This window comes from Brienomyrus brachyistius, chromosome 11, assembly GCF_023856365.1.
Source record: "Brienomyrus brachyistius isolate T26 chromosome 11, BBRACH_0.4, whole genome shotgun sequence".
Lineage (NCBI taxonomy): Eukaryota > Metazoa > Chordata > Actinopteri > Osteoglossiformes > Mormyridae > Brienomyrus > Brienomyrus brachyistius.
The window spans coordinates 20,225,860-20,249,320 of NC_064543.1; the positions used below are offsets into that span (position 1 = coordinate 20,225,860).

Genomic DNA, 23,461 nt, shown 5'->3' on the forward strand with positions numbered 1-23,461 from the left:
CATATTTCTTACATCTGTTTCAAAAACAAATGAGAGTATGTTTATTACGGGCCAGCAGTAAAATTGTCAACAGCATACTTTAAACCTTTTACGCACTAAACACTGATAAAATACTGGACAACCCGTGACGAGACTCCAAATTCGATCTAGCAGCAATAATATTTGAAGAAATTCAGCGAGGCTTCCGGAATGGTTACAATACTTGTTTCCGTTTAAGAAGCAGTTTAATTATTTTCCCAGTGACAGAACAGACTCGAAAGGCAATTTGCCATGTTTTCTTTTGGGACAGATTCAAATAAGCTATACCCTGCCTAGAATCTACTTCTATCTTGAGCTATAATATGTCACATGTGTGGAATAACGTGTGAGGTCACATGACTAAGTGGCTGCTATAGTCACATGACCTATCGGAGGTAAAACGGGTAGAGAAGTCAGCCGTCCTGCTGCTCATAGTATTGTAGTTTTAGATGCTGACGTGATGTTTTTGTGCGGTTTGTTGTGGGTTTTCGCCGTTTTGTGCAGCCCTACTTGGGCATATTACGATCCCGATGAAATAACCAGTCTACCTGGAATGTCTTTTAAACCGAACTACAGACAGTGGTCGGGGTACCTAAAAGCGAGTCCAGGGAAGTATCTTCATTACTGGTAAGCACCTTCGTTACTGGTAAACCTGGCTGAGGAACACGGGGATAGGACCTTTTAGTGTCTTATCTTTACATGTATGAATGTAAAGGAACGCGGCATGTCAGTTCTTATAGTTGTTCCTTGATAACTTTCGAGAGAAGTGTTTTAACAACGTCAAAAAGAAGCCGGAAATATGCCTGTTTCGGTTAGAGGCGCGCGACTACCTCGAATGAATCGTGATGTATAATTCTGTTGTCTAGTAATAATGTTTTTGGGAAAGCATACCTTTACCCAAAGAATGTTTGAATGGTTAGACTGTAGATTTAGGAAATGTTTCACGCGTTGACGCTTTTGCTGTCAGTATAGTCGGAAAAGTGTTCATTTTGCCTATGTAATGTACAATATGCAAGCAACGTGTTACATTAATGCTTTGAGAATCAAGGATCAGCTGAAGGGGGTCATCAGTGCCCATAAAGGTTAATCGGTAATATCTATTATTATATCGGAATGTAGATTTTATTATAGCAACAGAATACTACCCAGGAAACTTGGTATATGCTTCCGTGTGCTTCGCTGTATACGTGGCTGTACAACCTCCGTGGCCGTTTGTTTCTTTTCTGATAGGTTTGTAACGTCTCAGAATAACCCACAGAAAGACCCTTTGGTTCTGTGGCTCAATGGCGGGCCAGGCTGCAGCTCCCTGGATGGCTTTCTCTCGGAGAATGGACCGTTTCATGTAAGTATGCAAACAACGTGGACTTATGCTGATAAACTTGTATGACGGGTGTATTGTATATGGTTCCATGGAGTAAAGGTAGTAGAGTCTTCCATGATTAACATGTCTCGCTTTTTTTTTCCTTTTTTGCTTCCCAATAGGTAAATGATGATGGGGCCACTCTTTATGAGAATGAGTTTAGCTGGAATAAAATCGCCAACGTGCTGTACCTGGAGTCACCAGCAGGGGTGGGCTATTCGTATTCAGATGACCAGCAGTATGAGACCGATGACGACCAGGTGGGTCTCCCAAAAGCATCAGTATTGATGGCATCAAAATGTAAAAATCAGTGACGATTTTGCTTGTAGAAGTTTTGAAAACTGATAATATTGATTCCCAGGCCAAACAGCTTTTCTCTAAACTGCTGGGGTCAGAAAGTGTAAGCTTTTCTTTCTCAAGGGTGTCATTCTAGAACAATCTGACGTAGTCCAGTCCAATCTTTGTGATGACAGGTGGCTGACAACAACTACCTCGCACTTCAAAGTTTCTTCAGCAAATTTCCCAGTTTTATCCAGAATGAGTTCTTCATTTTCGGGGAGAGCTACGGTGGAATCTATGCACCCACACTGAGTCTTAGGGTGGCAACCGGGGGATCGCTCAAAACAAACTTCAAGGTAATGCATATTCCCATGGAAGCACCGCAATAAGGATCCCACTCTCTAGATGGGGTTTATAACTTTTCTTTTTTAAAAATTCTATGTTAAACAGGGTTTTGCTGTCGGAAATGGCATCACTAGCTTTGACATCAACGATCAGTCTCTCATCTACTTTGGAAACTTCCATGGCCTATTTGGAAACGCGTAAGCTAAATGTCAAAGTCAACTTTGATACTGTGCACATGCACCATGAAAGAAGGTAGTCGCCTCTACCAACATAGACAGTGGAGTAGAATACATTGACGTAACAATTAAATATTTATAGTGCAACAATTTAGTTTCCTGTGTAAAATGCAAGGGTCATGTATACAGATCTAATTGGTGGCTTTGGTTGAAATTTAAATGAGTCAGTGATTTTTCAAGAACTGTGAAATGTAGTCAGAACTATATTAGAACGGATGGGTCTGAATTATGCAAGGCCTGCAGTAAAACGTGATGGTGTAACGGAGTGTCAACTGTGCGCTTTCCACCTTAGATTGTGGGAAGATCTAAACAGCAACTGCTGTAAGAACAACGTCTGCAACTTCTACAACAACAGCAGTCCAGCGTGCTCCATAGCGGTGAGACACGGGCTTCCTTTGGCAGTTTCTCATTGATTGGAGATCAATATTTCATGGGGCAGTGTGTGGCTCAGTGGCTTAGAACACGGTCCCTGTGTTTGCAAGGTCGCTGGTTTAAATCCCAGCATTGGCAGAGTGATGTCATTGTTGGGTCCTTGAGCAAGGCACTTAATCCCTAGCTGCTCCAGGGACTGTCTGACCCTGCTTTCTTAAGAATGCATGTCACTTTGGGGAAAAAAAAGTTTGCTAAATATGTAAAATGTAAGATGGAATTGTAGTCTCGGGATTGTACAGTAAGTGAACAATGGTGCACTTTCATTTCATGAAGATGCATAAAGAACTTTCCGGTACCATACAGAGTTTCTATGATAATGTATAATAGGCTTTGCCAGGGTTTCTTAAATTAGGAATTGCAAGTTGATTTGCATAACCAAACAAAAGTCTGGGAAGCATGTTGTGTGTAAAGTGCTATCAGTAAAGTACACCATGCTGAATCATGGAACGGTGGTTTCTCCTCTGAATATTTTGGATGTTTTGGATATTGGTCCACCGAAGTACAAGGCAGTCTTGAAAATCATTATACCTATTTATGTTTGGTTTGCTGTTTTTTTTTTTTAATATATATATATATATATATATATATATATATATATATATATATATCCATCCATCCATTTTCCAAACCGCTTATCCTATCGGGTCGCGGGGGGTCCGGAGCCTATCCCGGAAGCAATGGGCACGAGGCAGGGAACAACCCAGGATGGGGGGCCAGCCCATCGCAGGGCACACTCACACACCAGTCACTCACACATGCACACCTATGGGCAATTTAGCGACTCCAATTAGCCTCAGCATGTTTTTGGACTGTGGGGGGAAACCGGAGTACCCGGAGGAAACCCCACGACGACATGGGGAGAACATGCAAACTCCACACACATGTGACCCAGGCGGAGACTCGAACCCGGGTCCCAGAGGTGTGAGGCAACAGTGCTAACCACTGCACCACCATGCTGCCCCTATATATATATATATATATATATATATATATATATAAAATCTCACATTAGAAACAGCCAGTATTTTAAGTAAAACATTAATTTCAAGTGGCAATTGAAAGAGCCGTTCCAAATTAAAAGATTAATTGCCAAATGGTTTCGTTGGGTACCTTTATTGAGTAACACCTTTGCAATAACAAATCGGCAAACATTTGTATTTAGTGTCCCTTTGGGAGCCAGTGACTACAACTGCAGTTCATAGCAAAATGGCAAGAATAGTACTGAATGAGTTGGTGAAAAAAATAAAATGTCTGCATGGAGGATATGTGCAGATATGTTAAACATTGCATGTCAGTGGACTTCTGTTAAACCAAAAAATATGCAACATTTTTTATAGAATTAAGCAAGCGTCCCGAGACCTTCTATGAGGGGTGTGTGTAGGTATATGTACGTATATATGTATGTGTGTTGTCTGTGATGCAGTCACATGGACACGCACGCACACTCAGTTTAACGAATGCAACACTTCCCTTCTTTTGTGCTATTTCCTGGTTCCAGGTGTCCCAGGCCTTCCACATCGTGTACAGCTTAGGCCTGAATGTCTACGCTCTGTATCTGGACTGTGCCGGAGGGGTTGGCCCATTCCAGCACGCCATGCGGTACCACTTCAGGGCCTACAGGAAGCACTGGGAGACTAACCAGGTTGGAGCCACGGCAGTACCTGCCTGTGCTGACGAATTGTGTTGGAATCACTGGAAAAGAGCTGATGTCGTGGTAAAAATAGCCCCGGATGAACCTTCCTCTTGCTCTGGTTCCAGCTGGTCGCCGTGGGTGCCTCAGTGGGGGGTGGGATCGGAGAGGTGCCCCCCTGCATCAACAGCACAGCTCAAATTAACTGGCTGAACCGCGGTGATGTGCGGAAGGCACTGCATATCCCAGACATCCTGCCTGCCTGGGACATCTGCAGGTGACGCCACCACTAGAGGATCTGGCAAAAACCAGCTCTCTCATGCATCACTAGGAATCAGATCATCCAGACCATCCCATCACCCGTAAACATCTCTTTTCCCGCTTTTCAGGGCTCAAATCATTTCATTCCCTCTATAAAATCTTCAGGTTTTAGGGGACACATTGTAATCCTGATTACTGATTAGTTGCAAATCACTCTACTTCAATATTTATTTGAAGCATGCTATTGCTATTGACCTCTGTCCTGCAGCGATGAGGTGGGAGGCCACTACCACACTAAGTACGAGACCATGCGGGACATCTACCTGAAGCTTCTGAGCCTGGGACTAAGGGTGCTGGTGTACAACGGGGATACAGATATGGCCTGCAACTTCCTGGGCTGCCAGTGGTTTGTGGAGGCACTCAACCAGAAGGTCAGGATGTTTGAATGGATAGTGATTTTGGCTGGGGAGTAGGACAGGGAGGAGTGGGGAGGCAAACTGTCAGAATGAGGAGGGGGCAGCGGAGGGAAGAACGTCAAGATGAAGTAGCCTGGTGTTGCAATGAGCAAAAGTGCAGGAGAGCGGAGAACAGTGTTGATTGCCAGAAGGAATGCTGGGTTTGGCGTTTCAGCCTTTTGAGTCTGAAAGCTGTACTGCATGTTACAAGTGATGATAGTTTGTTTGATGTGTGCAGGGAAGTGCAGAAAATGTTAAACAAGGAAGCAGAAGATTGAGGATGTGAGATGGTTCAGCTTGTTTTGTGATTGCAAATATCAGTACAGTTAGTGCTATTTAGTGTGGAAAGGTCAATACTGGGCATCTGATAATGAAGATTTGGTCTGTCGTCGTCTTTCCACATGCAGGAAACCACACCCTACCAGCACTGGCTGTTTGACAACCAAGTCGCTGGGTTTTACCAGCAGTTTGGCAACATTACTTTCCTGACTGTCAAGGTGAGTGTGAAGTCTGTGACATGATATCGGGTCCCATTTCTTCCCCTTTTTTGTTATCCTGTCGTCCTGCCATCCATTGATCCTTTGGTCTACATTTTCAGTATCTCTCATAATCTCTTTTCACTCACGTTTTTGTGATGTATTGCTTCGTGTAAGGTTTTATAACGGTCTTTTTCCCTTTGTCACTCCTTGTTCTCCCTTATTCCACCAACAGGGGGCAGGGCACATGGTCCCACAATGGGCTCCGGGACCCGCCTACCACATGTTCCAGTCATTCCTGTCTAATGGCTCCTATTGAGCAGATGTTTCCCATATTCTCCTGCACCATTATACCTGTAAAGGGTACCCCTGTGAAAATATTAATCTGTGATTCTCCCTGATTGATGCCTTGGATCTATGCAATGAGGTTTCTTGTTAAAGGTCATCCTTAGATCCTTATCTTGATTACATCCTTGCCAGTATTTAATCACTTTTTGCAATTATGAAAGGGGGTCAATCAATGAATAAGTGGGATTATTTTTCCAAATCGCTGAAGCCAAAAATCAAGTTCTTTTACTGTTTTATGACATTACAGGGATTTGCACATCCTTTAAACTGGTAAAAGTCATCGTCATTAGAAAATATTTCTTTACAGTTTTTGCATGGATCGAGTCTTCCTAAAAAAATGGAGAATTCTGTAATGTTCTCTAAAATCATTACACCAAAAGGTACAGCCTTGAAACAGTTGGGGTTCCTGCAGACAGTTTAGTTTGGCTTTATCAAGAAAACTATCATAAAACTATATACACTGTGCATGTTTAAGTCTGGTATTCCCAAACCCATATCCTAGGGCAGGTGTGGGCAGTCTTATTCAGAAATGGCTGCTGTGCATGCAGGTTTTTGTTGCAGTTCCTAATTAGATTACTAATTAGAGGACTGATCGACTGAAGAGTCACCACACCTGGGTTTGAACAGCTTCCCTAGAGGTTATCCCAAAAAGCTGCAAGCACACTGGGTCTTTGCAGATAAGACTGCCCACCTCTGTCCTAGGGGGAGTAAATCCAAGGTCTGCACAATCCCAAGTCACCCGTTATTGTTTATGTTGGCAAATATGGCTGAAAATTCCTTCAAAAGAGATGCAGACAGATATAGACCTCTCCGGTCAAACACCAAGCTCACGATGACAATTGAGTCCTTTTTTTCCCTGTTGGATGACTTTGGCAACAGTTAGGTGGGAGAAAACGGTAGTTTGACAAACTTGCATCTCATTAGCAGAGTGCAGTTGTGAGGTAACGGCAAAAACGCTGGCGTTGCGATGTGTAGTTTGTATGTTGGCTTTGTCTGATGTGACAGCTTCCCCTGAAGCTTCCTCCCATGTGGTGATAGGGGGAACCGTGTCACGGGGAAATGCTGTCAAGACTGTAGATTTATTAAAAAGGGACTTTTTTCTGAATTAAGCACCATCTTTATACCGTGACTGAAGCTCTTGATCGAGGGTAGGGGGTGGGCTTGACCGTGTCAGTCTCTACTTGCAAAAAAATAAATTTATGCTTATGAGTTATTTTATTTTTTTAAATAAATGTTTTCTCAACCATTTATGTCTTAGGTCCCGTCTATCTTGAAATGTGATTTATGATCTTGGTGAACGTAAAAAAACGTACATGATTTTGAACACGGGGCGGCATGGTGGTGCAGTGGTTAGCACTGTTGCCTCACACCTCTGGGACCCGGGTTCGAGTCTCCGCCTGGGTTACATGTGTGTGGAGTTTGCATGTTCTCCCCATGTCATCGTGGGGTTTCCTCTGGGTACTCCGGTTTCCCCCCACAGTCCAAAAATATGCTGAGGCTAATTGGACTTGCTAAATTGCCTGTAGGTGTGCATGTGTGAGTGGATGGTGTGAGTGTGCCGTGTGATGGGCTGGCCCCGCATCCTGGGTTGTTCCCTGCCTCGTGCCCATTTCTTCCGGGATAGGCTCTGGACCCCCTGAGACCCAGTAGGATAAGCGGTTTGGAAAATGGATGGATGGATTTTGAACACAGTATTGATCATATGGTCACTGTCCTAGACAGTTCTCTCATTGATATTAATTTTAATTTTTAACTAGAGTTGAGAAACAAATGAAAAAGCCCAGACACCTGCACATACTTGACTAACTTTAATAATGCTATTATGATTTTTATGTATATTACATATGATTTGAGTATTTAAAATATTCTATTACAGTACATATTCACAGAATGACAGGATGAGTGCTGCATTTAATACGAATCTGAGAGGTAGTTCATGAACATCTGGAGAGCTGGACCTGGCTTGTACTGAGGAACCATGTGACCAGAACCCTGTACAACCATAGGAAGAACACCCATCAGTCACATTCAATAAGTAACTGTAGAATATCCCTATCAAAGTGAGCTGTGCACTGTAATTCAGTTCCAGACCGCAAAATGTCTAGAATGTTGTAGGGTAAACTATATTTCCTGCACAAATGATTCTGCCACAGAACTGCCTATGACCATGTGCCCCCATCTCTATCCCTACCTTGACAGTGAGGAAGGTGATCTTCTCATACTGTGCCACATATCCAGCTATCTGGTTGTTGTAGAACCAGGGACGGTATGGCTTCACCAGCTGCAAGATGCATATCAGTGGGTAGGTTTATCAGAATGATGGCAGCACATCTTAAAGGAACCTATAACCATAGATGCCCATGCCAGTGTTTGACAGGACTACTGCAGACCATACCTTCTGGTTCAGACCCTCCACAAACCACTTGCTACCGAGGAAGTTGCAGGCCATGTCAACATCACCATTGTACACCAGAATCTTTAGGTTCTTCTGAAGCAGGTACTCGTAGAAGGGACTCATATCCATGTAGACCCGCTGGTAGAGGTCACCCACTGTGGAGCTTCAGGGTGGACACAGTACTCTTACAACAATTTCAAAGCTCTGATTAACCTTGCCTATATTGCTACACCAAGGGTCCCCAACTCCAGTCCTGGACTATCCAGTACGTTTTCGATTCTCTTTGGCTTCTGATGAGCCACACCTGTTCCTGGTATTTACCTGAGAACAGGTGTGGCTCATCAGAAGCCAGGTAGAAATAAAACTTACTGGACAGTAACTCTCTAGGACCAGAGTTGCAGACCCCTGCTCTTCAGAGTACAAAAAAAGGGTATAGCCATGGTACAGTTTTGTTTATTAATGTACCCCCAATGGTACCAAAATGTTCCTCGGATTCCAGATCTGTCCCTTACAGTAGACTAAAAAGTGCATTTACCTACAGGTAGGCTAAACTTGGCAGACCCTTGCAGCTACAAATAATTATAACCTCAAAGTTACCACTTGGTACTTTTTTCTGCTGGCGTATAAGCAGCCATTGAAGGCAGGCAGATCATTTGTTACCTGCAGAGCTCCCACGACTGCACACTGCTGGGGATGTGCAGGGCAGTGCGCACACTGGGTGTGTTCAGCCAGTAGTACATAGCTGTAGCATTGATGCACATGGGGACACCTGGGATAGATGCCATCGTCTGCTGGTAGGGGGAGTAATTGAGCTGGGTTGATATTCAGTAGTACATAACTACCAAGCTCTTAGAATCACTCTCAGTAAACGCCTACATCCATCAAAATGGCGTTGGATAAGCCGTTGCTTATGGATTCACCATTCCTGTTTCACACAGGCGCTAAATCTGCATATAACACCTGTTCATTTTCTTAATTGGTCAATGTGCTGCTTGTCAGTTCTTTTATTGTATCTTTTCCGAAAAAAAAACCTGCTAAGTCGATGTACAGGAGAGTAATGGTATCAATAATAACTGTCTTAACAGTGAATTTAATATCTACATTAACCCTAATAGTCTTTTACAAAGTCTGGGAGCATTAAACACTTACCGGGGCTTTGAACGTGAATCTGTACTGGCGGAAGAGATTAGATGTGTCTGAAATGTACCGACTAGTGGGCACCCCACCGTAGCACTGGTCGTACAGGTTGTAGATGTTCAGTCCAATGCTTTCAACCTCATAGAGAGCATCGAATACCTGAGGGAACACAGACTTGTACGGTCAGTAAACGGTACACACAGTATCACCATAAAAACAAGTAGTGTTAAAACTTCATTCTGATTCCCCCGTTTGAACATATTGCTAAAACATTGCGACACATTGTGTAATAACCCAGCATTATGTAATAACCTGACAAAGTGTCAATGAAGACATCCATCTTGATTGCTTATTACATAATGCAGTGTTATGTTTTCGTCATTAAAAAGATGCAACTCATGCATTTTGTAATGATAATTTTTTACAACATACAAAGAAATTTATTACATATGGTGTTCAAGCTGTCTATTACAAAACGCAGGCGCTATTACATAATGAAGTGAACATTTGTTAGATTTTGTCGAGTTATTAATTAATGTGGTATTACTAGAGTACATAATGCGCTAAATTTCAAGATAGCGTTAAATTTCCACACAATTAAACAGAGCCTAGTCAAGTTGAAAGCATAGATAAATGGAAAAACTGCAGACTTACTGAATTCTGACAAGAGGTGTCGCTGTTGTTATAGAAGTTGCAGGAGACGCTGCTACAGCAGTACTGGTTTAAATCGGTCCACAGCCTGGGAACACATAACCAGAGAGAACACCCATTAAGCGTGAGAAGGCACTGATCAAATCAGCCGAACACGGTTATAACCGCTGCTGCTCTTCATCAGAGCTATGCTTCTGTTCACAACACGTGTAGCTTGAAAACGAAAGTGCTGCACAGTGTTGACAGCGGGGTAAGTAATTGATGCCACTTATCTTTGTCGTTAGATTGTCAAATACACAGATCAAAATGCTTTTGTGTAACGTCGTAGTAAGATTAACATTAGGCAGCTAGGAGGAACTTACTCTTCACTTAGGAGGCCGTGGTAATATGCGAAATATATGAGCGACTGGTCATTGAGAGCGTAGCTGGACATGCCGTTGCCCACCGCAAATCCCTGTTAAGGTAAAACCCTGTTACTATACTGTCCGCCACTGTCAGAGTTCATTGGAATACTATTCTTTGTTATTATTAGCTTAATCGTTCTCTTAAGCCACCCACTTCGATTAATCGTCAGGTAGGTAAATTCTGAAATACTTGAAGAAATACTAGTTTAACGCATTTTAACATGGCATTTCGCGCATTCACCTTGAAGTTGATTTTGGCAGGGCCACTGGCGATGAGCTTAGATAGAGAAGGACCGTAAACTCCGCCGTAACTCTCTGCAAACACGTAGAAGTCATTGCTGACAAAAGACGGGAACCTGACGAAGAACTGCTGAAGAGCCTGGTAGTTATCCTCAGCCACCTAAGAAAAATGACAACATAATGGGTAATGCTAAAAATGAGAAATAGTTTGTAACGTTTTTGTGGAACTGAAATCTTGCGCGGATCACTAGCGTTTGAATTTGCACCAGTTCATTAGAAGCAGATGCTACCTGAGGGTCACCGATCTCGTAGTTTCCACTGGTGGAGTAGGAGAATCCCACCCCCGCTGGGGAGTCCAGGTAGAGCACATTGGCCTGCTTGTTCCAGCTGAAGGGATTAATGTACACCTTGCCGTTGTCCTTCAGCTGTTAAGAATAAGGTAACAGAAAGATGAGAACAAAAAGAGATTTTATAAAATTTATAAATTTGGAATTTATAAAAACAAGGAATTCTGTTCTGATTCTGATTGTCTTCCCACTTGGCCTCAATGTAACCTGATATATAGAGCGATGAACAAATTCTATTGATAAACAATACAGACATTGATTCATCCTCCAGCCGCAAATAAATTAATAAGCACACAATACCAGTATTTGACCAGTATTACAATAAATTGGTAGCAAAGTATGTGATTTTTGCTGCCAGTTTTAGTTTTATGTCGGGGCACAGTCCTCAAGGTCCGAGCCGTGCTGATTTTCCAGTCTTCCTTGACCTGTCAGCCAGGTGTGAAGCCTTTAGCCAATCAGAATCAGTTATTATTAAACAAGGTCTGGATTTGTAATGGAGGGCCAGATTTGAAGGGCCCTGTTTGATGTACAGACACCTCTCATTTGCACATTTCCACAAGGACCAGGCTTGAAATCCTGGGTCCAAATGACAAAAGATCACCTCAGATGTAAAAAGTCTGACCATCACTGTGGACCTGTTCTACGGCCCCTGTCCACATCCGGGCCCCCTGCATCATTCACAGTTTCCTGCATGTCCTTGCAGATGTAGGCCACTCACATGGAAAGGTCCGTTCTCTGCAAGGAAGCCCTCCATGGAGCTGCAGCCTGGGCCCCCATTCAGCCACAGCACCAGGGGGTCTGTCGATGGACTATGCTGGGACTCCACAAACCTGCAGGGAAGCCCCAAGCAGACATCACACACATTTTAGTTTTGTCTCATCCAACACAGTTTCCTGTATTTTCACCTTTCAGTCTTCCCAGATTTCTGTTGTTTAACATATTTATTAATTTAAAAATAACACATGTTTATTAATCTATTGAATGACAACACTACCTTCCATCATCCACTGATACTAACATCTCACTTACTGATGCTGCTCTTTGCTGGAGTTTCTCATGGGAATTCTCGGCCAACTTACCAGTAGTGGAAGTATTTCCCAGGACCAGCCTGAAGGTAGCCGGAATAGTGTTTGAAGTTTGGGCTCTCTGTCAGTCCGGGCAGGGAGGTGACCAGATCGGCGTGATCCTGGGCGAGGCATTTCACGAAGAAGACGACAGAGAGCAAGACGAGGCGCTGGAGCATCTTGGCTGTATTCTGTGCTCTTTACCTTGCATGTCTGAGCTCACAGCCGCACGTGAGATTTATAGCCATCTTATCAGCCACGGCCGATATAAATGATAAAGCAATCAGGCCAAGGATTGTACACGTGTTTCAACAGTTTGGAATAGCCAGCGTTGTGGAAGAGGAGGATTACAGGTCTCCTTAATATTAAAAGTACTAATAATAAAGATGACTTCATAAACCACACTCCTTGTGAGCTCATGATCATGACAGGTTACATATGCAGGTTGTCTTCACATTGATATCCTGGTTCTTTTCTCGTGTCATTCAGAAAGGCCAGGTAATGTTATTCTGGTGACCCCTGTTTTTCTTTGAATTTGCCTTTTTATGTTATCTGACCGTTCTCTCATTGTAAAGGATTACATTAAAAAAGAGATTGCATCTGTACCAGAGGGAGCCAATCAGTTATAGGTGCTATTTGACTAAGGTACAGACGTCTTTCCATTAAAAAACAAAGTAAATATGTTGCACGTCATAGTGATTTCCTAGAAATTTATATGAAGCATTTGTCCTGTTGCGGGTAGAATGAGATTAAGCCTTCAGTCCTTTGACTTTGAAATACCTGTTAATCTTCTGCGTGACATGGTGGGTGACACTGATGGCCCCCACCTCCAGAGTGTGGGCACTGCGTGTTCTTTCTGTCATGAGGGTCTCATTCTACAGTCAGGTAATCTGGTGACTCTGCAGGGCTGGTTCTACCCTTTCTGAGGGCCCTAGGTAAAGTTGTACTGGAGAGGCCCTCGCACCAAGAAAACTAATGAACATTTCACTTCCTCCACAACTGGGACCCTAGACAACTGCCTATTCTGCCAACAGCTAGAGCCGGCCATGTTTCTGCCTGCACATAAACATTTTCATTTGTATATGTATATAGTTTTATAATTTTCTTTAATTCTTTTATTTTGTGAAATTATTCTTATTTTTAAATATATATTTAAAATATATTTAAATATATTTTTATATTATATATATTATATATAAAATTTTCCTTTCTTCTTCGTGACTGTCTAGGCCCCATTGTGCTAATCAGACCCCAGGCAGCTGCAGAGTTTGCCTATGTCTGGCTCAGGCCCTGCATCTCTGTCAGAAACAGTCTTAGACCTGAGTGTACCCCTGCTGCCTGGGATCAGCGGTAGATTACCAGAGACCCTTTACTAGATACGTTTTTTGTTAGATGACGAAATAGATTAGTTAATTTGCAATTATTTTATTGCCTTCAGATATACGGATTTGTTTCATGATTTCATACATTTATGTGTGGATAAAAAAAAAAAAAAAGGTCCGTTCACTTATGCAAATGCTGTTATATTTTTATCTTGAATAAGTCCTAAATCCAATTGTATCGCACTTCTACTGAAATTGTCATAATTAAAAAACAGTTTACAATAGTTTATTGTTCCTTAGGCTAGAAGTATGCCTCTCACGTGTCAGTCATGATATGAAAATATTAATCTAAAAAACGGGAAACAATTCAGCTCAAGAACTGTTGCTAAAACGCTTTACAAATCCCTTGAACATCTCAGAAAGTCAAGGCATAATGGAAACATAACTGATTGTTGAGCCATTGTTATAAGTATATGCACATATACCATTATGATTGCTGTACCATTGTTATATATGCACATTTCCACGTTCCCTGATAACTGTGAGAGGGAAAGTGTGTTATCCTTAGCAAGCAATCTTAGTAAAACAGTCCTATTCCAAGAATGCGATGTTTACATCCCAAAACAGTCATGGGTAAACTGATGAAATACAACAATAGTACTAAGTGCCACGTGTCTCTGCATTTATAAATGACTAATTTTGTAACAGAACAATAAATCACTATCGAACTGTTCCTTGTCAGGCCTGTTCCTTTATTGGGCCATACAAATACAATCAACATTTTGAGAATGATTCCAGTAACATGTGTAACCACACACTGATACTGAACAAACCATGAAAAGTACAAAACCCATGAATGCCCTATTAATGTCCTCACCCAGGTGAGGTCAGGTCATGTTGGGGAGCATGCACTGGTACACTGTGTTGCTGCACCCATCACACAACCTCCCAGGCTGACACAGGGTCCAGTCCCACCCTCCAGAAATGGCCATTTGTCTGCCATAGCCTGGTGTTATGTGGGCGTCTCCTTGGCCTGATCCAGCCGCTTGGGTCCTCAGCAACGAGGATCCTGTGAGCCAGGGAACTGTGCCACATGGCCATAGTGCCGTAACTGACGCTCCCTCAAAATGCAATAAATGTGTCTCAGTTGGGACTCTTTGTCTCTTGTTCGACACAAAGTCAAACCAGTGGTACCCAAGGATTCTCCAAAGAGACACAGTATTAAAGGAGTCCAGTCTTCGTCTCAGCTCATTGGATAATGTCTCACAGCCATACTGCAAGACAGGGAGCATCAGGACTCTAAAGCCTTGGACATTCATCCTCTCACAAAGATATCAGGAGCACCACACACCCCTTTCCAGTGACTCCATGACCCCCCCATGCTCTCCCAATCTGTCTATTGACTTCATAGGAAGAGTCACCTGAACCATGAATGTCGCTGTCGAGGTAAGTAAACCTCTCGACGTGGTCGACATTCACTCTCCAGGCACACTGCTGATGGCCATGCCTAAGAGGTCATTAAAGGCCTGGATCTTGGCTTTTATCCAGGACACTCGCAAGCCCAGGCACTCAGACTCCTTGCTCAGTCTCTCAACAGCCCTGATCAGAACCTCCATTGACATCGCGAAGATCACAGCATCATCGACAAAGTCAACATCAGTTGATCTTTCATCACCAATAGACTCCCCACAGCCAGTGAACCCTACGACTCTGCCTAACACCCAGTGCACGCAAGTGTTGAATAGAGTATGAACAAGAAGACACCCCTGATGAGCCCCAGAAATCCACTGGGAAGAACGTAGAGGTACAACCTCCACACTGCACAGCATTCACATGTATTACATTCAAGCACGATCCATGGTACCTTTTAAGGTGAATTACTTTTCTTGAAACCTCTGTTGTGCTCATTAAGGAGACCAGTCTTCTAACAGTTGCACGATGTAGGGAAGAAATATTGCAGTAAAACAATTTAACTGGCTTCATATTAAGAATTACACTGAATTGCATGATTTTTCTAGCAGACCTGTCAGTTTTGGGCAGAATATTTGGACTATCTGGACTACACAAAGTACCATAAGTTCGGGAATCTTACTCGAAATTGTGACAGTTAAGACTTGGTTTAAGCCAAACACCAGCAACAATGAGGCAAGAAAGCTAAACTCAGTCAAAAAAAAAAAAAACATGTAAGGAATATAATCACATTCACGGCCCCAAAACAAGATTTACTTAAATTCCTAATGATTTTTTATTTTTTTTTTGTAAATCTGGAACTTGCGTATTAATAAAATCCCTTTTTATTTCTTGGCCAAAATGCAAGAGCCGCCAATTATCACCTGATCAAAATCTCTCAACAGAAAACACATGTTGACACAATGTCTTTAAATTCATATACTGTACTTATAGGAAAGGGAAGGCATTTCTATAATATGCATCGGTTTAGTATGATCCTTGATGCTCTGGCAACATCAAACTGAAGATGCATTTCTGACAACAGTCTTTCATATTGCACTGTGCCATGACCATAGCACCAAGTCCTGCATGTGCGACACACTCACGCCCCATGCTGGCAGTAGTGAAAACACTCCGGTTACTCCACCTAGACTGCACCCAAAGTCAAAATGACTTAACGTCAACTCTATAACCCCTGAGGAAAACCACAGACTTGCCCCGAGCATTAGGTGGTAACATGTAAACATGAAAAACAAGATACTAACTAGATCAAATAATTTATGAATACTTAATGAGGTCATTTCTGATCCAAAAAAATATATAAATTATATTTCATTCTCTTCCCTGGCATGAATATTTGTGGTCACTTCATCTCCAGTGTGGGAAGCCTTTTCAAAACAATCAAGTCAATTCTTTTTCAAGAGGACGGCATAATTTGATGCATTACTATAACATATGCATGTTCATGAACACAAATTTGCTGATAAATCCATTTAATGGCCTCATTCATGAACCAAGCCAATTCCCTTCTTGCGCTCTTTGGGCAGAATGAGCCAATTTCAGGCCCCAAGAATCCTGACAGATAGTAAAAGTGACATCATGAGGATTAGCTGCTGTAGTAGCAGCAGCATCAGTCCTGTTCTGGATTTCTTTCTGGGGTAGTGGTCAGGCAGAATGTGGGAGGGACCATCCATAAAGCACAAAAAGGTCAGGGGCGGGGGGGGGTTCAAGGAAGGCTCACAGCTGGTGGGGGAGGGGGGGCTCAGAGGCAGACGTATAAGACTGTATGAGTGTATGGGCGACTTCTTTGACTTCTTTGTCTAGTTGCTGCCAGGGTGGTGGATGAGGTCTCGAAAGATGGCATTAGTGGTTGTCTGGCCAAAGATGAAAGCACCGACGGTGACCATGAAGATACCATAAGACACCATGGCCCACCAGCTGTGGAAAACACAAGCATTTATCTTAGAGCTGGGTGACAAGAGAGATGTTTCAGTCTGTACCCATGCTATGACAGAGTGTCACACACACATAGACGTTGGTCTTATTAGTTGTTTGGATTTTTAATAGGCAGTTTGCTAAGGCGATTTAAGACTAATGCTTGAAAAGTCTCAAAAAATCCAGGAAAACCCACTTAGATTAAAGCAGTCATGTGGACGGCTGAGCTCACCTTGCTGGTTTGACCTCTTGAATCTCAGATAGCTTAGCCTGGATCAGACATAAGCCTGAAAAAAATACATTAACGATCACTGACCATCACGCCATCGTGTGTAAAATATGAACTAGAATTATATATTACATGAAGGGATAAAAGAATAGAGTGATAAGGCAAAAATGGTGTCCATGTACCAGGGAAGACGAAGATGAAGCAGGCGGCCAGGCCCCCGATGAGGGAAATGACACGACCGATGTCAGGGATGAAGAGAGCCAAGATCAGGGTGAGGCAGAACCAGAGAACGGTCTGCGCTACCCGCCGGCGGCGCTCCCTCACCACGTCCACCTCCATGGACTCGCCACGGAACCGGAGCCACAGACCCTCCAGCACCGCCCTGCAGGTCAGGTAAGGAAGCAACACTTAACCGTGAAATATTCTGTTGCGAGTGGGTGTCCCCAGTGGCCCTCTGTTGGCCACAAACAGTCACTGCACCAAATATTAAATAGATGCGTCCCCTTTTTGGGAGATGCTGAAGCAGCACGTTCTGCTAACCAGCCAGCTAGCTATGATCTTTTCACTGTACTGACTATTTATTTAATTTTTGAAACATCTAGGGAGGGGGGGACTTTTTGAGGGGGAGGGGACAAACCCGCCCCCAGGTGTCCCTGTCTGAGGTGTGCCACTCGCAGAAAGACACAGACATATACCTGACCCTGAAGAGGTACTGCAAAATTTCCCTTACGCCTGACTCTACCACACCCCTTAAAAACTAGAGCGCCGTACCTGCCGCAGAAGTGCAGGATGGGATACGACGTGACGACGCAGATGATGATGAAGAACCTGGCGACAGCCACGGCGATATCGTTGGACGGGTAGGACATCAGCACGTCCTGGCTGACGCTGGAGCCAAAGGACAGGAAGCCACAGACTCCTAGGAGAAAAGGCAGATTCACGGCTTTGAAGTGAAAGAAGTACTGCAATCGAGAAACTGCACGACACATATCATGGATTTAATAGGGGATGTAGTAAGCATGTCTGGGAGAAATCATGTGCTGTCTGCCAAAATCTGTCTACCATCATCAATATTAATAACAATAACAACAATACATAATTTGTGTATTGTCAAAGGACTACAAATCACTATCACGATATCAAAGGAGAACTACAAAATGCCACCATTAATGCCATTTGTCTGCTCAGGATGTTGTGAAATTGTGATGTCATTTTCACTCAAACATGAACTCCAACTCCAAGCTGAAAGTGAGTGCAGGAAGCTTTTTAAGCACTTCTCACATCCTGCTCTGAGGTAGGACAAATTCATATCCTAGGGAGACTCTTAGTGAGATTCCTGGAGGCGATTCTGAGAAACTTCAGAAATATGGACACCGCTCTGACCTGCTAGGAGAAGGGAGTTGAAGATGTGTGGATGGATTTACTGATTGTGTCTACATTTCTTAAGGCTTCTGCATGAGGGGGAAATAATTCAAACTTTGATGACGCAATGCACAGGACTAATATTTCTAGTTCCGACGTGACTCTCCGAGCTCAGCACCTGACCCTTACTTTCGTCTTGCAAACGAAAGGGTGGTTGGCACGAGTATGTGAGCCCGCACCTGTGCCGGTGTAGACGAAGAGGCAGATGACCATCGCCAAGGTCACCACCCAGCCCCACGGCCGGATCTCCCGCTTCCTCATACTGTTGAATACTGGGACACTGCTCACATGACACTGTGGCAGAAGGAGGAACCGGTGGTACAGAAAGGGAGACAAACAGCCGCACGGAAGGATGAAACAAAACTAAATGCTAAGGAGAACAAGAGAGTTAACATGCAACAGGAAGACAGTACCTGGAATCCAAAACAGATCGTAGGCATTGCGTTGAATACTGCGGTCCAGGAGGAGGGTCTACAGACACAACACACAGTTTCAGAGGTTCCATGAACACAACAAAATTCCAGACTTTTTTGAAGTTATCACTGAGCCACACCAGTAGAGGTCAATTATGGATGAGGTGACCATCAGCACCAGACTTGGTCATAAGGGACAAACTGCTTCCTCCCATTCATTTTCTCCTCAATTGTAATTAGCTCTCACACAGTTAGGAAGGGGAGCTCTTATGACACAAGAATCAGAGAACATATGGGTCTCCTTTCAGCATTTACAGAATTTAATTACAGACCGGTGATGTCAATATCAAACAATGGGGAACGCTGACCAGTCCGTTTCCTTATACATTAATAAAAAGTAATAAAAGCATATGTAAATGACCATGGATTGTTCCAGTTAATTGGAGAAAACCCTGTTCCAGAGGCCTGTGCAGCACACTCACGATTGGAAATCCCAGAAGAAGCATCGATCAGTGGAATTAAGCTTACCTGATGGAAATGTACCCAGGGGACACCTCTTTGTCTGGCCATATGTACCTTATGATGATGATGACAGTGACATACCAGGTGCCAATGACACTCACGGCACTGAAAAGCAAAGTTGAACATCTAAGCATTACGGTAATTCCTTACTGTAACAAACACTTCTTATTACCGAATGATTTAGCCACTTCTTGGGAACATTCACACCAAGATTCCGACCCCCATCCAAAATCTCGAAATGACGCAGAACATTCTGATGGGAGGATGAGCAGATGGAAAAGCTTCCTTGGTCCCACACGCAACCCCACCTGGCATATTTCTGGAAGCCGATCTCCTTGGGAATCGAGAGGGGCAGGATGATCAGCACAGACGTCAGGAAGATGGTAAACTTGCGGTCAGTGTACCAAGTGCTGCTGACAGTCCTGTCAGTCTCCTGGGCCACTGCAGCGATTACTGTGCCGGGGGGGACACAAGACATCCTTACATCATCCTTCACTATATCAGCCGAATATGAATCCAATGCTGTGAGCCACCAACAAACCATACAGCTATCAGAATATTTAAACAAATGGACAACTATCAATTGCCTAACTGCATGACTGGTTTCAGGAGAGCCAATAATAATCAATTTCCAAAGCATGTTTCCCTGGAGTCAGAGCCCTGGGGCACCTCGATGATGGTTTGGATTACTGCACCGGTTTACATTTTCATATCATCATGCCCCAGGTCTCAGCTAAATTTTCAGTGTGGCAATTTGAACCCAGACACAAAATAAAATATCACAGCCCATGAGAGACGAGAGCACAGAGAGCTTTTACATTTACTTAACAGATGCTTTTATCCAAAGTAATGGTAGTTTTTTTGAGTCATTGGAGGTTAAGAGCTCTACTCAAGGGCACAACAGCGAAGTTACTCTGCCCACCTTGGGAACCGAACTGCCGACGTTCTGAACTGCCGAAGCCACTGAACCACACACCATCCACCTTTCATGACACTCAATTCTACCCCAGTAGGTGTAAGAATGATACTGAAAGGCACCAACTAATTCGGGAGGCTATTAGGTAACAAGGCTATGGAGAGCAGAATGCTCAGCGCCCCACTTACGCTTGTCCAGCTGGTCTCCGATGATGATGAGGAAGGCTATGCAGGTGCCGAAGGTGTAAACGGCAATGGCCACCTCACAGATGACCCCCGTCACGCGGCCACACACGGCCCGCACCACCTCCTGGTAGGTGATCTCATTACTGACCTGGGAGCAGTACGCCAGGACGACCAGGCCGCCGATGATGAAGATCAGCATGCACTGCAGGAGCAGAGCGACAGGAAATGTCTTTACCAGGAGCAGAGTGCATGCACCAGCATCTCCTGTGTGACAGTGCTGGGCTGGAGTCCTTCACGAAGACACTGACCTTATACCTACCCTGCACACATCCATATACTGCTAACTGAAGCTATGCCAAGACAAGCACAGAAACACCAGCAAATCAAAGACCTGCTTTACTTTCGACGCATGTGCCTTTACTGGGGAGTCATGTGACATTACCATCTGTAGTGAAACTCCGGACGTGACACCCCCAGCGAGGTTGAAAGCAGCAGGGAAGTTGAGCAGGCCGGCCCCCAGTGCGGCATTGACCACGATGAAGACGGCTCCCACAGGTGAGGTCCCCTCACGCCGGCCCTCCTCCGCACCTTCAGGGGGCGTGGCATCCACGCTGGGACTCTGTAGAAGCCAGGCCCTCTCTCCGGCATCCTCGCTGTTGATGCCTATGTCTGGCCGGGACATTACCCCAGGCAGCACTCAGTGGGTGTCAACCCTAGCTGACAAGCCTGACCGACAGAGTTCAGTCCTCAATCGTGCCTCTTCCCAGAACACCCACTGTAGGGTTGAGGTAGCACCCTTCCTTGACAGTGATTGGAGTGGTCCTTTAAAGCCACACCCTCGCTACAATAACCAATGTACAGTGGTATTTGTGGAGTACAGGGCACTGCTGGGTCTCCCTTAACAGGCGGGATGTAGTGCAATCCCTGGTAAATAGGTGTGTGGGGATGTGAGGATAGAGAGTGTTTTGGTCAGAAGGAGTGGCATCAGTCCCAGAAGCATCCTGATTATGGGTTACAAAACCGAAGCTCCATGTTCTCAGGGATCAGCTCGCCAGACCTTCTTCCTACAAACAGAATGTGAGCTTCGTCAGCACATGCGGATTCCACAAAATCTTGCTTCTGGTGGCATTTCACAAAATCCAATGTTGAAAAGAAGCTGATTATGCATATAATTTAGCCTTAAGTGATTCACTTACACCACAAATGCTTATATGTGCATAAAGAGTTTACTATACTTATTATTTTTTTTTTACACACTTTAATTAAAATCAGATAAAATGATTGCAATTACACAGCTGGATATAAGAGAAAGAATGTTGTGTCGTGATTTGTGGGTATTGCTGGGTTACATGTAACAAGATATACACGTCCTCTGGAAATGACAAGGTGTGTCACGGCAGTCATTTACAGCACATGGTATTTCAACTTGTTAGGCAAAGATGAAAGAGTGATGTGCCAGTTATTAATGTGCGCTGGGAGGGGCAGTATAACTATTTAGTGCCTCAAAGTTAGCCTGATCTGCTAAACAAGAGTCAGGTGAACGGATCCGGAGCTTCATTATACTGCATAATCGCAACCCGGCATTATTAAAACACCAAAAAGTCAGTCGTCCTTAATCTTTTGAGAGGATTAGCCGTACTAAGTCAAAATACTTGACTAGTAAAATGCGTCATGTTTTTAACACATCTAACACGTCTATAATGTAGTCTTTCTTTTTATTGTATTCGGTGCAAGAAACAGGTAACTCGCCACAATGTCCCGGCTGAAACGAAATTAAACTTCTTTCTTACTCAGAAAATAGCCACATTCAATCACTTTTCGATTCTGCAGGGAAGGCTGGCTGAATAATTAACCAAATATCGTCAGCAGCAAATAGCAAGAAAACAAGTGAAGATATTGGGTGTAGCTGAATTTCTGAGTAATTGCGTCAAATCACATTGACTTTGCGGCATGTTTGGGTGCCTCCATGATCTAATTCAAGTCAACAATCACTCGAACTTATATCGGTCAATAGATCATTTCGTGAGCACTGACACGATTTATGGACGCTACTGACCTTAGTTTCTTCATTTATTAGTCAGCCTCAATAATCAAAGCACAAACAGGCTAATATCTAGAGAAAAAAAATAACATAATTAAGCGTGCAAAAAAACAGCCACTTTACCGTCCACGGCTAGCAGGGACATCCAACGCCAGCATCCCAGATCGCCGACGTTTTGATTTTCAGTTCCTCGCAGATCCTAACCAAGCAATCATGTGACAGTCGGCGGTCATGTGATCTTTGACGTCAAGCGAGGGAAGTGAGCGCGTGGGACGGAGGTTTCGGTAACGTAGGGTGTTTTGCCGTTTGACTGTGAGTTCGGTAATTTGATAAAATACGGGTGGTACTCCTTTCTTCAAGCATATAAAACAAGGCCCCCATACACGACTCATTAATAGCTTTAGAGATAATTCCTTTATGACATGATATTTAGAAACGAGCCATCGTAGGATGCACGAACAGAAGGCATGAAGAGTTGGGGTGGATTTACCATAGGACAAGGTTAGGTAGCCCCTGGGCCGCCCGAAAGCTAGGGGGTCCATGAAGACACTATTTCCAGAAGTCACATTTAAGGATATAACATAATATGATCATTTTAATGATAGCAGTATGTATGTTGTTTTAGCGACAGTTTTCAGGATAGCCAAAGTTGCCCCCATCGCGGCTATAGTGGACAGTCCTATGTTGAGACTTGGCGCTACAAAGCTTTCTTTTACCACTGGAGTCTACCGGCTGTTCCCTACCAAACAAACTGGTACAAAGTTATGGGGTTCCATTTGTGCCAAAATATGTCGACATGCATATTGGTTTCCCATTTGTGCCAAAAATATGTCAATAGCGAACTGTGCCTGTCGACTAAATATGTAAAAAAACATTTGTGTGCCTGTTGAACTTTGATCTTAACTTAAGCTGTGACAGAATAAGATTGTCTATCTACATGGATTGCTCA

General features: G+C 43.6%; 3 protein-coding genes across 3 annotated transcripts; 1 reads left to right on the top strand and 2 right to left on the bottom strand.

The window, feature by feature from the left end:
* The first annotated feature begins 376 nt into the window (after window positions 1–376).
* si:ch211-122f10.4 (cathepsin A-like) lies at window positions 377–6,093 on the top strand. The gene is made up of 11 exons (XM_049030105.1): window positions 377–645; window positions 1,249–1,360; window positions 1,501–1,638; window positions 1,852–2,013; window positions 2,108–2,199; window positions 2,531–2,615; window positions 4,169–4,312; window positions 4,429–4,577; window positions 4,830–4,992; window positions 5,424–5,513; window positions 5,728–6,093. Exons 1-11 carry the CDS (start codon window positions 479–481, stop codon window positions 5,809–5,811), a joined length of 1,386 nt encoding a protein of 461 aa, XP_048886062.1. The 5' UTR covers window positions 377–478; the 3' UTR covers window positions 5,812–6,093.
* A 1,540-nt stretch (window positions 6,094–7,633) lies between these two features.
* LOC125751803 (lysosomal protective protein-like) lies at window positions 7,634–12,257 on the bottom strand. Its single transcript, XM_049031082.1, has 11 exons — window positions 12,094–12,257; window positions 11,733–11,844; window positions 10,958–11,092; window positions 10,669–10,827; window positions 10,386–10,477; window positions 10,027–10,111; window positions 9,385–9,531; window positions 8,896–9,026; window positions 8,236–8,398; window positions 8,032–8,121; window positions 7,634–7,832 (listed from the first exon to the last, which is right to left on the bottom strand). Exons 1-11 carry the CDS (start codon window positions 12,255–12,257, stop codon window positions 7,752–7,754), a joined length of 1,359 nt encoding a protein of 452 aa, XP_048887039.1. The 3' UTR covers window positions 7,634–7,751.
* Window positions 12,258–13,664: 1,407 nt separating this feature from the next.
* On the bottom strand, window positions 13,665–22,757 carry slc38a7 (solute carrier family 38 member 7). The gene is made up of 11 exons (XM_049031436.1): window positions 22,636–22,757; window positions 20,914–21,535; window positions 20,475–20,673; window positions 19,679–19,823; window positions 19,377–19,475; window positions 18,849–18,906; window positions 18,615–18,729; window positions 17,785–17,932; window positions 17,196–17,395; window positions 17,017–17,071; window positions 13,665–16,787 (listed from the first exon to the last, which is right to left on the bottom strand). Exons 2-11 carry the CDS (start codon window positions 21,151–21,153, stop codon window positions 16,670–16,672), a joined length of 1,377 nt encoding a protein of 458 aa, XP_048887393.1. The 5' UTR covers window positions 21,154–21,535; window positions 22,636–22,757; the 3' UTR covers window positions 13,665–16,669.
* Window positions 22,758–23,461: the final 704 nt, after the last annotated feature.

Coding starts and splice junctions, on each gene's coding strand:
- si:ch211-122f10.4 (XM_049030105.1), top strand. CDS start 479: ATGTTTTTGTGCGGTTTGTTGTGGGTTTTCGCCGTTTTGTGCAGCCCT. Junction 2,200..2,530: donor CATGGCCTATTTGGAAACGC/GTAAGCTAAATG, acceptor TTTCCACCTTAG/ATTGTGGGAAGATCTAAACA. Junction 2,616..4,168: donor GTCCAGCGTGCTCCATAGCG/GTGAGACACGGG, acceptor TCCTGGTTCCAG/GTGTCCCAGGCCTTCCACAT.
- LOC125751803 (XM_049031082.1), bottom strand. CDS start 12,257: ATGCTCCAGCGCCTCGTCTTGCTCTCTGTCGTCTTCTTCGTGAAATGC. Junction 11,845..12,093: donor GGGAAATACTTCCACTACTG/GTAAGTTGGCCG, acceptor GCTTCCCTGCAG/GTTTGTGGAGTCCCAGCATA. Junction 11,093..11,732: donor CAGAGAACGGACCTTTCCAT/GTGAGTGGCCTA, acceptor TATTCTTAACAG/CTGAAGGACAACGGCAAGGT.
- slc38a7 (XM_049031436.1), bottom strand. CDS start 21,153: ATGTCCCGGCCAGACATAGGCATCAACAGCGAGGATGCCGGAGAGAGG. Junction 19,824..20,474: donor CGGAGACCAGCTGGACAAGC/GTAAGTGGGGCG, acceptor CCCCCGGCACAG/TAATCGCTGCAGTGGCCCAG. Junction 18,907..19,376: donor CCTGGGTACATTTCCATCAG/GTAAGCTTAATT, acceptor TTGTGTCTGTAG/ACCCTCCTCCTGGACCGCAG.